Raw genomic sequence first — 17,336 nt, 5'->3', positions numbered from 1 at the left:
GAATCTTACATTTGATTCAGAGGCTTTAGTTAAGATTAAAGTTGGTATTTGTGATACGGCCAAATTTTTTTCTGTTTGCTAATAGTTAACTCCTGGAATGTACTTCACCAAAAAAAGAACTCCTTCTGGAATGCTGTAAGAGTTAACAATTGAGAGTCCCTTGGTGTTAACTTTGTTTGTTTCCAAAAAAATTACCAAAAAAATTCTAAAACCTATTGCAATGATGTAAATTCAATACTAGATATTTTTTTTTTATCAAATCAGCCATAAATCTTTTACATATTTGCCAATTCAGTCATTCTAACCACTTTAGCTGGAATTTGTTGTTGTTGATGTCGGTCAGCACTCACGTAATCAATTTTTAATAATATTTTTTGATTTTTTTTTCTCTCTCCTTTTTTTCCTTCCTTTCTTCTTCCTCTAATCAGTGGCTGATCCGGCAATCGGCCGGAGGGAAAAACCGACGAGGGCTAGGTCAGCCTCGCCCGGGCTGTTGCTCACCTAGCCATGGCAAAGTCGCCTCGCAACATTAGGGGGCGAGGTTACCTTGCCGTGTCAAGGGTGAGGTTCGGCCTCACAGTCATAAGGTGAGGTCGAGCTCGCCCAGCAATAGTGGCGAAGCGCGGCCTAGGCTAGGCTGACCTCTCCCTCACTGGCTTTGTCCTCTTAAAAATATTTTATTAAAAATTGATCACGTCGAGATCGGCCGACATCCACCTCAACAAATTCAGGCCAAAATGACCGGAAAAACTGAATTAGCACAGATGGAAAAAAATTTAAGACTGAATTGAAACAAAGAGAGATTTACAATTGAATTTACACAATTATAATAGGTTTAAAACTTTTTATTATTATTATTTTTCCTTTTGTTTCCACCTATGTATAACAATGCGATGGTATATTCCATGGTTTGAAATGCAGAATTGGTTGGCGACTAAGGATTAGATTGACTGAGCGAAACTTGCCTGTGTCTACTGTTTGCTGTCTGTGCAAGTGAGCCTCGGAGTATGGAAATCACTTGTTTTCAGTATGTCCTGTCTCTGCTAAAGTCTGGGCTCGTTTTATCAAACATCGGGGATTATTTTTAGTGCCTACTTCTGTCTCCAACCATTTTTCATCGTTTTCTGCAATCATTTCTCATTGTTTTCATGCGACCACCGTAACTGAAAACTAGAGAGATAGCATAGGCATGCAACCCTCATGTACAGGCTGATCTTACTCGTGGAATACTCCCATCCCAAGTAGAGAGCTGACCGTGCTCGAGGTTCAATCATTATAATAAGCACAAGAAAGATAATGATAGATGAACGTTTCAGGTTTCACAAAATTCAAAGACTTGCAAGATATCCAAACGAGGTGAAGAAATTTCGAAGTCTTTAGAATGGGAAGCTATCTAGTCTACCCTTGATTCACATGTATTCCTTACTATAGTGCCCGATGTACATTAAAGGAGAGAAGGCTAAAAAAAGTCTCTCTCTTCACTTATTTGGAAATTCGTTTCCAAAGTCAAATTGTTGTGGTTGGCATGAAACCATATGTGAACTAAATACTTGAAAATTGTCCATGACCCCAACCTTCCTTTTGGGCCATAACAATGGAAGTAGCCATTGGAACAGCATTATGCTGCAACTCGCAAAAGGCCGTTATGCCTAAGTAATGCGTCGGGTGAAGGCTCACGTCCTCGAAATTCAATAAAAACCTGGGCAAAGCAAATTTGGTACAGTGAGGACATCAAGTAAAACTAACTAGAATGTGAGAATAATGAGAGTAGACAATGCAAAATCACAACTTCCGAACCTGTAGTGGAGCTTTTCCACCTCCAAGAGCAAGAATCGTCTCTCGGAACCTTTGCCCTGTTTCTTTGACAGCCTGTCGACCACGCTCAACAGATCATGATAAAAACCAACAATTAATTCGGAAATAAATCCAATATTGAAGAAGGGGCTTCATAACAGAATAGTATTAGACAAGACAAGAAGACTGCCCATGTGCAATGATTTCAGAAAAATTGTTGATGACATGACATGACATGACATTGGATGTAAGGTTGTCTAAGGAGAGAATAATGCAGAAAAGATTATTGTAACACCAGCCTGGAAGATTTTTTTTGTATGTTATGCCATGGCCTTGCTATGTCCAACGGACCTTCGTATAAGACCTGGGTTTTACAATGGGAAATAAAACCTGCCTGAATTTTCAGGTTAGTAATCTTCTATCTAAGAACTGGAAAAAGAACCAAAATGAAGAAAGCCTACTGAAACAGTTTAGTTCTTGGCGCTCATCATCTCGCACTAGAAAAAGAAATGAATCAAGCAGAACTAACACAAATATGAAGCTGCACTTATTCCCCTGGGGCTTTTGCATAACACGAGCAAAAATCACCCTCACAACAGAGAAACTATATTTGAGATATTGCTGATGCAACAGCCATCTCAAACTCAAGACATGTACAAAAAAAGCAAGGAATGAGCTTCTTAGCAATCAATCTCATGGAAAACAATCAATTTTGCTAAACTTCAAGAGTGACAAGGCCATGCTAATGCATAAAAATGGAATCACATTGGCTTGCCATTAGAGCTGAAGAATGGAAATAAGCCATGCATTGACGCTGATAGGGCATGAAATTATTTGGGCCTATCCATTCATGGAAAGAACTGTAAGGCATTGTTGTGCTGCAGTAGTCCAAAGAGTTCAAGTACGCAATCTATAGATCTGGGGTCTGCCTGACATGTTTAGTCAATAGAGAGCGACCGACATAAGTAATTAAGCATACAGGTATGCAGACCAATCAGGTTCGGCCAGGCTTCCATTCTTTGCCAAGACATTCCAGGATTACTCACCACTAGTCCATATGGGGAAAAAACAGCAATGTAGCATGTTTATTACTATCAAGCTGTCAAGGTACTCTTTAGCAGCATTATTTTTATTCAAATTATGTCCACAAATTCTTCGACATACCTTGCTGTCATTTAAACCTGCGTCCTCAAATGCGGAGAAAGCATCTGCAGATAGCACCTCTGCCCACTGAAACAAATACATTCACGATTAGAACCACACACGTTATGGAATAAATTATTCTCAAGCAAGAATATGGATAAACCAGTACTCAGAACTGAACATAGAAAAATAGTGTATTATGTTCGGGTAAAGAGTTTCATCATCTATTAGAAACTAACTATAAAGGAACTGAATAAAATTTGGCATAACCAACAGAAAAGAATATCCTATACCTTGTAACTGTAATAGCCAGCTGCATATCCACCTGAATACAAGTGAAAAGCAATAGATTCCCCACCGTGTAAGATAAAGGTGTATCCCACAAGGTATATACACTCTCAAAGAACCATTTTGACAGGTAGGAAGACGAACCTGCAAATATATGGCTGAAACTACAAAGGAATCGATCCTCAGCAAGTGGAGGGATCACCTGGGTTTTTTCACAAACCCTTCGATCCACATCATATACAGATTCTGGCCCCCCAGGAACATATTTTGTATGAAGTTGCAGATCCACACTTGCAAATCTTATCTGAGAAGCTCCACAGACAATAAAAATAAGTAATAACCAAGTCCTACATTGGTATGCTTCCATAACAGAGCAATTTTTTTAGCATATGCAATTTCCGATTTCCCAAATATCTGATTTTACTTTGCTAATGTTAATTCTATCAATGAGCAATGATCTCCTCAGCCAAAATAATTTGATTTGCATCATTTCAAAGCATGTACAGCAAAACAGCAAGATTTAAACCATGCTTGCACTAAAAACAGCAAGATTTAAACCATGCTTGCACTAAAAACAGCAAGATTTAAACCATGCTTGCACTAAGGTTAAACGAACTAGTAAACCTTTCGCTCCCTCACTGTCATATGGACATGAACTGGTGAAAAAAATTTGGAGTGCACTCCTTTTTGTTTTATCATTTCAAACTTGTGTACTTTTGACCACAAGCAGGATAGACAAAGATGGAACCTCAATAAACAAGGGTGTAGCATTCAGCTCTTAATAAGTGCAGCACAACGAGGACACAGTACAGGTGAGACAATCTCCCACAGACAGGGAAATGCCTGCTAGAATACTTCTTCTCTTTGGAAGCTTTTTGAAACTGTCCTAGCTTCAAAAGGTGTCACAAAAGTAAGAAGCTGATGAAATGGTGAATCATCTCCAGTTGCTTCTTAACCAAACAAAAAGCTGAAGAACTTGGTTTGACTTATTCTACAATTGCTTTGGTCGGGTGTTCGTCATGCCTAAGAAACCGTGGATACCAAACGAAGTAAAAGTTGTAGAAAGGGAAAAGACAAAGTCAGTTAGATTGGAAAGGGAAGAACCAGATGACATAAACATTTTACAAGTGGTATAATAGGATAGGCAGCAGTTTCTCTATAGGCTCTCATGGACTTATTATTATCTACTTGTCAACTCATATATATGTCCTTCTACACCACCAAGAGGAAATTCACTTATTATTAAATGAATAAAGAACTGTCCCAGATAATTACCAGTCAGCCCAATTAAACAACAGCAAAAACTAGAAAATTTTGGGAGAAATTGCTTCTACAACAAATAACACAACTTTCTTGTGGACAAGATAGTCATAGGCGAACTAAAAGAAACCGTTAACAGGGCACGTACATCAAGAACAAAAAAACAAAGCAAAACAAGTTTTCTTTAATAAGAAGTAACCTGGCGAACGCTTAAGGAGCCCGCACGAAAAGTCCTCGCTGCGAGGAGCTTTCTATATACATCTTCAGGGAGACTCTCACTAGTTTCATAGTGCTTTGCGATTCCCATCAAGGTATCCCTGCGAATCAAGGGTAATAAATGTCTCCCTAGGTTACTGACATGTATAAACTCGAGCAAAGCGTTTGCAAAACACAGAGAGAGAGAGAGAGAGAGAGAGAGCACTTTTATTGTGTCAAATACAAATGCGGATGGTAATTAGTTTTCTTTTCAATGTTTTTAATATGCAAAAGATCAAGTCAAACATGTTCATTTGGTTAATTTCTTTGTTAAACTCAATGTGTACGGTGTTCACAAAAATAGAAAAATAATAAGAAAGTAAAAGTTTATTTGCTAACATTATGGATAAGAAGATTCCAACACTTATGAAAGGAGGATATACAGCACTAACTCCACTTGTTGATATCCGTTGGGACGCATGACAGTGAGCATTGAATAACCTAACTGAGGTAACTTTTAATGCACAGCAAAAAAAGGATAACATCAATGGTAAGAGAAAAGAGTTTTAACTACAAGGAAAAAAAAGTGACGATATCTAGTCTTTAAGACCTTTACAACATTAAATACTGAATAAATGTATGTATTGTTTCTATATTTTAATTATTACATTTTTATGCTTGAAACCTACATAATCTGTCCTGATGTGGACTTAACAATATGTACACTTTCGTAATGAGTGTTTCCTTACTACCTATTCTTATGAACTCGCAATTAACTAAGCTTTAAAAAATAGGCACATGAAATAGGAACAGAAAAAAATCCAATTGAAAATAACATTGTCAAGGTATATATCAACCCAATATATCTCCCAAGAAATTATTTTTCATATTTAAAGATACTTGGCATAACTATCCATGCCCAAGTTGTGAACATGAATACATAAAACTCAATTTCTCATAGTATTTCTTTTTTGTTATCTGTAATATATAACGTCTAAAACAGGGGCCTATCATTTGCCAAATACCAAGAAGCCAATACTCTCACTTCCTCACTATTAGATCCAGAGACAGTACAAAGGCAATACAACACAAACGTCACATAATGCTCCATGATGAAATCATCTATTGTTATCGGCAGTATATGCATTACCATTTTCATTAGTGAAGAGCAAGTTTATCCAACTATGTTGGCAGATCAATGAGATCTAAATCTCTAAAAGTAGATACTTCATAAAAAATTACCTGTGGTAACACCAGTTCTCCATAAATTGAGAGGGCAGTTCCACAGCATCCCACTCTATTCCTCTAATACCAGCAACAAGGCCTTCGTCCTGTTTGGTTAGCATGTGTTGAAGTGCATGACCAAATTCATGAAAAACGGTTTCAACCTGCCAATTTCAACAATAAATATTTTACCACAAATGTTTAACTAGCAGATAACACTAAGAGGATTAAGATATTTCATGAACGACAAACTGCTATAGCAAGCACAATGTCACAAATCTCATCATTCATCTAAGAGATGCTGATAAAATTTTCCAAAGGGTCAAATTCTTGTGGCACTAGAATGGCTCACTCATTCAAAACCTTCATGGTCAATATTGACGATTCTATAAGTATTAGGTGTTAATCAGAATATTTTAGAATGGGAGCAGGTAATGCTGAAAATTGGATGATAGACCCATCTCGAGATGCAGATATTAGAGGAGAGAAGTGTGCATCCTTAGGCATTACACATAGAAAACTATTAGCATTAGTGGTATTCACGAAATCACATCAACGAATAGGTTGGTATCAGAAATTCTCAAGAAAAAATTGCTTGGCAGTTACTTCATTAATCTTCTCCCAGAGACCAATCTTCTCATACTAACAAGTGTTATTTGACCTACATATTAATTCTTCCAGCACTCCTGCTCCTGACAGTGTAATAGATATCTTCACAGAGATGTCTTTATAATAGCATAACTTTAAGCCCTATTTAAACTATGCCCAGGATACCAAAATCCAATCGTTAAATTGAGATTCGTGAAGACCAAACTAAACAACCCTTTCTACAATCCTTGTTTCTGATGGCAATATTTCATTACCACCAGCTTGCATTAGCTAGGCTACAGTGGCTACCCTCCATCTGTGAAGTACTTCAGACTCAAATAAAAAAAAAGGTCATTAAACTGAGGAAAGGAGTTAGAAATTGACCTCTCGGAATGTCATAAGGCTTGGCTTGGTCCCCACAGGTGGTGTTTGATTGCACACTATGTGAGCAATCGGTAATCTTGCACTTGCACCATCTCGAGACAGCACACGGCTTCGAGCAACAACCTCATCCATCCATGCACCTCCCCTTTTCTCAGATGGTCGAGAATAGGGATCAAAATAGAAGTATGCAGTTGGATTTCCTGAAGAATCTTTTACACAGTAGAAGCTAACATCACTGTTCCAAACCTGGGGGATAAATAAGCATTTTATCAGAATACATGTACTAACAGCACATGAAAGGCAGAAACAAAGCATTTGACTTATTTACCGGTGCTAGTCCATCAGCAGCCTCAATCTCGATTCCAAAAAGTGTCCTTGCAAGGTTGAAAAGGCCCTCCATCACTTTTGGCAATGAGAAATATGGGCGCAGTTCTTCCTAGAAATTGCAAAAAGTTGTGAGGCTACATGTTCATATTCACATGCATAAATCAGGGTCAGAGAGAGAGCTTTAACCTCATTGATGTCATATTTTGATTCACGCAGTCTCTCACTCCAGAAGTTAATGTCCCAATGGCTCAAATCGTCAGATTCTTTTGCCCCTTGACTCTTGGCAAAATTCTTTAGGTCCTCCATGTCTGAATAATCAAGGCAATCCGTATCAAGATATGGATGTCGAGTTGAAAGTAAAAAGAACATCGGTAAAATAATCCCAATATTTGCGGTCGACATCACCAAATTGAATTGAAGTCTTAAACCGCCCCCCACACCCCCCACAACCAACCCACCCACCCCCCACTTTCTTCCCCCTTTTTCCTTGGCCCCCATCCTCTTCCTTGTTCCAATGCCTTTCTCACCAGCCATACACCCCTATGCCACACGTCCAATGATGACCGCACGATCCAGATCACCTCCAACTTATTGATCCACTCCACAACCCTCACCATCATCATTTGAGAATTCAGATTTGTATGAAATGCTATTGTTACATTTTTTATTGTTCTTGCAATATCCTAGATGTGCTCCTAGTTTTCCCCGTCACTTTACTAAGGCTAGGTTTGCTTGAGTTAGATCGATCACTCTGTGCTGGTGAAAAGTGGACCTAGTGAGCAGATGGCTAGCTAAACCAAACATTGAGTGGCAATTGGACATGTACAACTTGAAAGATAGAAATTGAGGATGACATCATGAAGAGAGAGAGAGAGAGAGACTTCGTAATACGCTCTTCTTATGGATATATACAAGAGAACACCTATGATGCAAAGTGTAGTGCTTTGAAGCTTGAAATACAGGTATAACATGCGCATTTTAAGCAGCATAAGGAACTACCATGAATATTTATCACGAGAGAACACAAAAGTGCAGCATCAGTTATTAAAAGTTTATACACCGACAAAATTTTTAGAGCATACCTTGAACTGCAGCATCCCATGAAGCACTCCTAAGTTTCTCTAGAAGCTCTTCTGCTTTATCAACAGTAGCCATTTTCATGGCCATGCTAACCTGATGAGAATCTTGCATCAATATGTGATGATAAAGCGATATCTAAGAATTGTTGACCCATGCAAATATATTTCCCCCAGGATTATTCGAGCAGAATGGAGAAAAGAATTCAGAAGCATACTTAAAGAAATTGTTTCAGAGACATTACATAAACAAGAATACAGTAGTAGCTTGCATTGGATTACACATCAAAATGCAATTCCGGAAAATTGCACACTTGAAAAAACTATAGAATCAAAGTGAAAATATTTCAATAATTACTTACAATCTACCAACGACCACTTTTTCTGACGTAAATTTTCCTCTTTTCTCTTGTAAATAATAAAATAATAACAACAGCCAAAAAACAATTGGGGTTGGTTTACAATTAGTGAAAAATTTGAAAGGTGTTGTCCGAAAGCTGCCAAAAAAAAAAATTGTCTAACTTGTCCAATCAAACTTCACACTGGAAAAAAAAAGAGAGAGAGAACTAAACAGATGTAATTTAAACTAGAAAAATCTCATAAATAGCCTTAAAAGCCCGTACCTCAGCATAATTATTAAAACCCAGAAGCTTAGCTTTTTCCAACCTAAGCTTCAAGATTTGGTCAATAATTAAAGTGTTGTCTATATCTCCGCTGGAGGCCCGAGTAACATAAGCACGGTAGATTTCCTCGCGTAAAGCTCTATTTCGAGCATGTTGCATGACAGACATAAAACTTGGAGCATCAAGAGTGATCACCCACGGCCCACCTTCTGGAGTTGCATTTTCATGCCCCTTGAATATGACAAAGAACGAGAAAAGGATGAAGAATGCTGGAAAAAAAAAAAAAAAGAAAGAGTGACAAAAAAATGGAAGCTATTATGTATTACCTTAGACACCGCTGTTTGTGCAGCCAAACCAACAGCTGTAGCAGGCAATCCTTCAATATCCTTCTGATCAGTAATCAATTTTTCAAATTTCTTTGTGGCATCCAACACATTCTCATCAAACTTCTTGGATAATTTTTCAAGTTCCTGTAATCAACTAATTAATCAAAAGGCAGAGGTTGGGCAATTGAAGTATATAATAAAGAATCTACTTAACTACTTTCTTGCTCATAAAGAGTAGTCTTAACACAATCAATGCCACTGCTAGACTTATTTGATGAAATCAGCATCAGATGTCCGAAATATAATAAAATAACCCACATAACTACTTTCTTGCCCATCACAAGTCACACCAACTTTTAGTTTCTAAGGAAATCAATTTAAGGCAAATTATCCTAGGATAGCAATGATAGGAAAATATAATGAGAAGTCATTGCACGTGTTCATACAGCCAACAAAATCAAGCATGCTGATAGTTGTTCAAGCGTAAATGTTAATACATTGGCGAAGATGGACTTTTCAACTCAAATGAGAGTGCCAGAAGAACTCTTCAAGTTTAATTAGTAAAGCTATTTATTGATCAACTATGGTTGGTCAAGAATGCTTTGGAATTTGGCTCCGTCCATCGAGGGCATTCAGTGGGTTGGTGTAAAGACTCTGTAAGCTGACCCTAAGAGCTCGGAGGGGTACATGCATTAGCAAAGAAAAGAGAAAGAAGATTCAGTTGATTCTTCTAGCAGCTTTTTGGCTGATTTCGAGGAAAGAAACAGGAGAATGTTTAGAACAAAGACAGTCATTTTAGAAAATTAGGGAATCTTTGCTTTTTACTTTGGATTTTTTGGTATGCACACAGTTCGAGTCTTGATGTAAATACATTTCCAGATCGACTAGACTCCTCCTGTACTTGATTTTGCAAAGGGTTCTGCACATCTGTGGTGCCTTTTTATGAATTACCTCCCTGTTACAAAAAAATGGTAAAGACTGTTTTGGTATTGCATGATGCTTAAGAAACCCTAGATATAAGACTTCGGAAGCTTTGGGTGTGATGCCTGAAGACTTTACTTGTTTTGAGTAATCATTCATTGGAATTCCTCTTCAAGTACTCAATTGATTGGGCTCGCAACCATGGGACTTGTCGTCGCACCACTTATAGCCTGGAAAATCCCCCACATGAGGCATTTTTGGTGCTCGCATGTTAAATAAAGAACACACAAGTTAGCCACAGGTAGATTATTTCAACCTCACATTGACTGTCCATTGAACCTCTAATCTGTCTCCTCTCAACAATCTATATGTCCTTGCTTTCTTAACAAAAGCTTCAATGCTATCACTTTTCTCCCTGGTCAGGAAGTTTATACATCTTCCTCTTCTCTCAGCATCTTTCAACCTTAAACTTTTCTCTAAAACAGTTTGAATGACTCGCCGTTCTAAACTTGTCCTTCCAACAGTTGTTTTTGGTACTCGAGTTAATGTTTTCAACCCTTCCCTTGGTACTTCAAGTACTCTCTACTGACTGTAAATATTTTATGCACCACTATAGTATGTCTTCATCAACAAGATGTGGGGTTCACTTCGAAATTTTGTGTATAAACGTGAGATTGGAAGTGCAGGAAAGAAGCTAACTTTTAGGCACCACCATAGTGTGTCTTCATTGACTAGATGTAGGATAAACTTTGTGAAATCCATGCTGTGTGTGTACATCCATGCTCATACGCAAGCAAATAATACATGATATACACTACACCAAAGACACTTTGCTTTATCACTGCCACCAACTCATAGATTGCAATTTATTTGATGTATTCATAAAACGCATCACACCTGCTCAATTTGGTTAAACTCTTCTCTTTTACCATCTTCCAGGGCAACCCCGTTCAGAATTGCTTCCTTTATTTGGTCTGCGACAATATAATTTCAAACCCAAATGTCAACCAATCTCTAGAAAGTATAAGCGCTACACTATGTACGCATCCTATGTAGTGATACCCTTGTTTTGCAACTTAAAAAGTGAATACAACTATGAGATAAATGAAAGGACACTAATAAAAATAAAACTTAAGACACTATGTCATCAAACTACCCCAAATAGGAAGAAAATGTGATCAAAGGACAAAATGTTTTACTCACTTTCCACTATACGTTTTTGAGCATCGCTCAGCATGTTCCAATCAGGTGACTCTTGAAGAGCTTTAAAAGCATTGTAAACAGGTTTACTTTGCCCAAGTCTGAGCTGAAACTTAACCTTCTCTGCCTGCATTGCAAGACTAAGCCAATGTAAGTATCAACATTCAAGACATGGACAACCACAAAAGCTAAATGGATAAAGACGAATAGACCAGGCACACGGCATGCTAGGGTCAAACAGATACTTATCTAAAAGCAACAACAAACATCTCTTACTACAGAACAGACTAGAGTCTCCTATCTTCACTCCTTTTCATCACTAAATAAATCATTTCAAGAACCAATTCAGAGATCCTCATCCAAAATGAACCAACACCAACCAAAAGAAATTACCTGGACTTCCTCTATAGCAGCACGCAACTCAGCTGTATCCTTAACGGCCTTGAGATGATTGATCATTCCCCAGGTCACAGTCAATCTATCGACAATCGTCTCCAATGGCTCCACAAGCTTTGGCCATGACGGGTGCACCGTCCTCTCCAATTCCTCCAGATCACTCTCCTATGGCATATCCACAAACACATTCCAAACGCCAAGACCTCAAACAACAACATCAACAAACAACGATCAAAAGACGGAGACAAAAAATCGTTCATACCAGCTCCTTCAAGAGAGCCAGAATCCCAGGACGGACGTGCTTGGCCTCGACGGCGTTGAAAGGCGGGAACTCGAAGTCCTGCAAGAGGGGATTGCTCTCGTCGGCGACGTCGGCCATAGGCGGAGCTCGGGGAGCGATCGGCCGAGTGGGGACGGAGGAACAGGTGGTGGAGAGGGAGAGAGAGGTGGATCTCCGGGGGCTCTGGAGGCAGAAGGAGAAGGAGGAGGACCAGAGCGGGCAAGGGAACGATTTTTTGGATAGAGAATGGTGTCTCGCGTATCGATGAAGATGATGACGATGATGGCGGACAGAGCGAGAGAGAGCGATGCGGGTCGTAGAAGCCATCAGCGTGAGCATGTTGACTATAAGGAAAGTGGCCGTCCACATCGAGCCTGTGGCTAAGGCCCTCTTTCGCAATCGTCTCATTTCGCCTTTCTTGACTTACTGAATTCTGTCGGTTGGATGTTATCTTGGTTCCTATGTTAATTCGGCTCGACGGATAGCATTTTATGGGGGCAAAATGTGAGTACAGGCCTGGTCTACGGGGCAGGCCCGAGCCTTAGCCCAAGTCATACTCATATGAGATATGATGTTTTTATTGATCGAATCATCAAATTGGCTTAGTTAAACCCGTCGGATTAGTTAATGATACATACTGCGGATACTTCTTGCTTAGTGTCCCTATGAAAGATTATGCATGAAAGTAAAATGCTAGTGTCACGGGCCGATGTTTCAACAACGACCGTGCGGCGACTCGGGCTAAACCGATGGGTGATTCGCTCGAAGCAAGCCTTGGCCCTAGATCGATCACTAGGTCACAAATCACTCTAACATGGCAAGGTAAAGGAGGAACCGAGAGACGATGCGGAACCGAGAGACGATGCAGAACCGAGAGAGAGGAAATGTACAGAGGGACTTTTGCTTGAATTTCAAATGTTCAAGGTTTTCAAGTGTGTTCTCACAAGGGGCTCACGCCCGTTCAAATACAAGAGGGCTCATAGCCTTTTGAGACACTTAGCATTGGTCTAGTGATCATTTGGTTTACTCTAAAAGGGATTCTACAGGCTTAAGTTCCAAGGAGTGAGCTAGGACAGCAGCTGGCCACATCATTCAATTCTGTTGGGCCAAAAATCATCCACGTCACTTGCCTCACCGTCCGCTCGCTCAGCCGCAGGGTGAATCGTGCATGATGCTTGCATCGATCACTCACTCGTGTTGCATGGTTCATGTACCGTGCACGGATCATTCAAGCATCGTCTAGGGATTTTTTGTGTGTCTCCCATGAATTGTTCAGCCCGGTTATCTTGTATCGTTCTTGCATCGATCGCCCAGCTATCTTGTATCGAGCATCCGTCAATTACACATCGAGTGCCCGTCAACTTTACATCATACATGGATCGATCAGCCGGTCATTCAACATGATTCATGACACGGTCTATAAATCGATCATCCAGCTGTCCAGCATCTTTTTGGATCGTTCATTCGGCTAAGCTAGATTGATCGAGGTTGATCCTCGTGGGGGACCATGATTTGGTTCATTGTATACATCACCGCATGATCGGTCGTGATACTAGCATGAAAACTCGAGTACTGTCACAGGGGAATGATTTTGTATATTATGACATGCAAACTTCAATTCATTATCTTTGATGATGTTCATTGTCATTTCTTTGATTGGAAACCTCCCAAACTAAATTTGTATAAATCTGGTATCAAATTTTAGTTCGGTTTGATTCTGTCATGAATGCCTATTGTCTCAGATCCAGCATGAGATAACACGAAAATGATAGAATCAGATATGTCCTCTGCTAGCTAGAACAGCAGAAAGCTTGTTGCGATTTTTTTGGGCAGATTCTTAGTATACCCTTAACATTATTATTCATCATATCTCTCGCCATGATGTTAGTGCTTGGCAGGACTAGTTCTATGGACTGACCCGGAAATTGGACCGGATCGGTGGTACGGTTCTCGCGTAGGCCCATGAAACGAGCGAGTGGTGCTATAAACGACTTATTTAGTGGTCCACCTTGACGATTGGGTACAGACATGATGCAAAGGTTCCCGTTAGCACACAATTTTCAGATCCAGTCCGTGGTTTAACTAGATGTTCACGGTTTTTGTGCAATTAAGACCCAATACAACCCTTGGGAGACAGAACGTTGAAGACCGCCTAATCACATAATACTAGCTTCGTTTGTTTTGAGAAAAATAAAGACTTGAAAAATATTTTTTCAAAAATGATCGTTTGTATCGCTTAGAATAATTAGTTAATAGAAAATATTTTCATTATCGATAATAATTTACATCTAAATATTTTCGAGAACAATAGATATATTTTTCGTTTGCTCATTTATGTAAACGATACAAATAATCAATCTTAGGAAAATTTTCTCGAAATAAGACATTTTCGCGAAATTTCGAATGGGGTCGATGGCCCTGACATTGTCGTGCCATCTCATTGGCCAATCAGTGATGATCCTAATGAGATTCTGTGTACCGCTCTCTTCTTTTGGTGTCTCCAAATTAGTGACTTTTATCTCTGACAAAACAAAAAAATTAACGACTTATCGCGACAAAAAGAGCTCTTAATCTGTGTCTGATGAATGTACGTAATTTACACATCATCATTTTTAACGTTGATCGTCACATTACGAGAATTCAAAAGGTCTATAAATGATATGATCGGCCAATGAGATGGCACGACAAATTATGATTCAGACAAGACATGAGTCAAGGCATGCCTCACTAAACTTCGACTTTGGAAGTTTCAGTGAGTATTGGGATACTCCAAATAAGTAATATAGGATTAGAGATAGACTATTCTTTAAGCCCACTTGCATGAAAGTTATTCACATGTCTCTCTGTACACAAACGTTATGCTATTTATGCAACACTACCATATGATTGGAGAATGTAGAAAGAATTTTCTTTTTTAAAGATGCTACGATTCTTTTGGCGAATTTGTTTATTAAGGGTGCGTTTGTTTCGCGGATGATAAATGATTTCAAAGATATTTTCCTTAAAAGTTGCCGCTTATATTGCTTGAAATAGTTCGTCAATTATAGTTATTTTTAATACCAAAAACAATGACCAAAAAAAAAAAGTACATTCGTAAACGATGAAAATATTTTCCTTTCATTCGTCTTTGTAAGCGACGCATGCTATCTATTTTACAAAAATATTTTCCTCATTATTCGTGTTTCGCCGAACAAATGAAACCTATGTGAAATTTTTAATAAGTAGTTGAAGCTAGAATGTTCATTTAAGCGCCTACAAAAATCTGCTGCATCACTAAGTCAGCAGGATTTATAGACAAGTCTTAGTATAATTACCACCATTAAAATTCTATTGATTCATCCATTTTTTTTTTTTTTGTCGTTCAAAGGAACATTTTATTCATATCAGTAACAAAACAAAGTCAAACATCGCAATCCAACTGTTACAACTTCAAAACAAAACAAATTATTCCAAAATTTCATCAAGCTGCTCAAGCATTAAAAAAAGTGAAAAAGCAAGAAGTTACTTACATGTTGGGTCAAGTCAAGTTGACCCGACCCAACCCGACTCGAAAAGTCCTGAGCCTGGGTCGGATTGGCCTTACCTTTGTACAGATCGAAAGGGTTCCATCCATGCCCTACTTCATAGGGTGAGTTTGGCAAGTACCGGGTTCGGGTTTGGGTTCGGGTTCGGGTTCGGGTTCATCTTAACGCAAATCGTAAAAAAGACGACGCACGTAAAAGGAACGGGCCGTTACCTCGGCCGTGTCGATACCAAGGGCGCGAGCGACATCTGAGAAAGCGATCGAGTCGATCGAACAAACTTTGTCCGAATGCTTCGGTGGCAAAATTCGTCTCGCGAAGCACCGCACTTCTATCGTGACATATGCCTCGCGACCCCGCTTCTGTGGTTAAGAATTGAGGGTTTTTAAGATAGGGCCTGTATGGTCGGATTTGATTGCATGCCATATTTTTTTTTTTTTTCTTCAGGATTAAATAATTTTTTGACGGAAGAAAAACAAAGATAAATCCTCCTTTTGTTGCTCCGTTTAGAAATCAATATTCAATTTTCAAGACGTGGAAAAAAAAAACAAAGAAAGGATTACGACCCGACAATTATTAACTAAATATCCATCCGCGCTTGTAAAGAAAGGCTATTTCTTTACCACCCAAAATTAATGATTTTTTTCTTAATTTTTTTGACAGTGAAAAAAGGAAAAATAGATCATGTCATCCACATAATTTCAGTTTTCTCCTTTTGAAATTCATTTTTTTTAGAATTAATACGAGGAAAATCTCCAAACTAGTACACTTACGATAAATTTACCCCAAATTACTTTTTTTTACTTGAAAAAACTCAAATTGGTACATCTATGACAAATTTACCCCCAAATTAATTTTTTAAATCTCAAAAAACTCAAACTCGTATACCAGTAATAAATTTACCCCAAAATTTTTTTTTTTTATCACGAAAAATCTCAAACTGGTACACCTATTAAAAATTTGGGTTAATACCGTCAAAATCCCAAACTAGTACACATGTTACAAATTTATCCCAAACTATTTTTTTTACTATAAAAAATCTCAAATCAGTATAGTCGTGACAAATTTACTCCACATTTATTTTCGTTAAATTTCACTGTCTAATTGCTGAATTTGATAACACGTGGTAATTGTCGGGTGTATAAGTTATCCTCTGTTTGTTACAAATGTATCAATTTGGGATTTTTCATGGTATTAACTCAATTTAACGAAAAGTAACGGGGAGTGAATTTGTCACATGTGTACCGATTTAGGATTTTTTGTGGTAGAAAAATTTGTTTAGGGTAAATTTATCATATTTGTATCGGTTTAAGGTTTTTTGTGGTAAAAAAAATAGTTTGAGATAAATTGTCATAAATGTATTAGTTTGGAAATTTTGATGGTCAAAAAATAATTTGGGATAAATTTGCCACAAGTGTACTACTTTGGGGTTTTTCATGGTATTAAGCATAAAAATTTACCCCTAAATTTTATAGTTAAATTTGCTGAGTTGATGACATGTGGCGGTTGAAAAGTATACTGATATAGAGTTTTTACCCTCAATTTGTCACAAGTGTACCGGTTCATGATATTAACCCAATTCAACGGATATTAACAAAGGGTAAATTTGTCACAACTATATTAATTTGGGAATTTTGATAGTCAAAAATTTAATTTAGTATAAATTTATCACAAGTGTACTGTTTGGGGTTTTTCGTGGTCAAATAATTAGTTTGGGGTAAATATATCACATGTACACCAATTTGATATTTTTCATAGTAAAGTTGTCATAAGCATCAGTTTAAGGTTTT

The 17,336-nt window shown here is 38.2% G+C and overlaps 1 protein-coding gene across 1 annotated transcript; it reads right to left on the bottom strand.

Moving 5' to 3' along the window:
- Positions 1 to 1,323: 1,323 nt before the first annotated feature.
- Positions 1,324 to 12,465, bottom strand: LOC115739337 (probable cytosolic oligopeptidase A). The gene is made up of 17 exons (XM_030672369.2): positions 12,008 to 12,465; positions 11,743 to 11,910; positions 11,353 to 11,476; positions 11,047 to 11,123; positions 9,229 to 9,372; positions 8,903 to 9,133; positions 8,286 to 8,376; positions 7,390 to 7,511; positions 7,205 to 7,312; positions 6,877 to 7,122; positions 5,923 to 6,068; positions 4,685 to 4,802; positions 3,370 to 3,529; positions 3,231 to 3,262; positions 2,959 to 3,024; positions 1,798 to 1,869; positions 1,324 to 1,699 (listed from the first exon to the last, which is right to left on the bottom strand). Exons 1-17 carry the CDS (start codon positions 12,431 to 12,433, stop codon positions 1,619 to 1,621), a joined length of 2,412 nt encoding a protein of 803 aa, XP_030528229.1. The 5' UTR covers positions 12,434 to 12,465; the 3' UTR covers positions 1,324 to 1,618.
- Positions 12,466 to 17,336: the final 4,871 nt, after the last annotated feature.

The sequence above is a fragment of the Rhodamnia argentea genome, chromosome 11 (genome assembly GCF_020921035.1).
Source record: "Rhodamnia argentea isolate NSW1041297 chromosome 11, ASM2092103v1, whole genome shotgun sequence".
NCBI lineage: Eukaryota > Viridiplantae > Streptophyta > Magnoliopsida > Myrtales > Myrtaceae > Rhodamnia > Rhodamnia argentea.
Note: the sequence above shows the minus strand (reverse complement) of the source record. Positions and strands in the feature narration are given on the sequence as shown.

What these genes read in the sequence shown, in the direction of transcription:
- LOC115739337 (XM_030672369.2), bottom strand. Translation starts at nt 12,433, where the DNA reads ATGAGACGATTGCGAAAGAGGGCCTTAGCCACAGGCTCGATGTGGACG. An exon ending in GTTTTAATAATTATGCTGAG is followed by an intron (nt 8,377 to 8,902) that starts GTACGGGCTTTT and finishes GATTCTCATCAG; the next exon opens with GTTAGCATGGCCATGAAAAT. An exon ending in TTTCAGCCATATATTTGCAG is followed by an intron (nt 3,263 to 3,369) that starts GTTCGTCTTCCT and finishes ACTTGTATTCAG; the next exon opens with GTGGATATGCAGCTGGCTAT.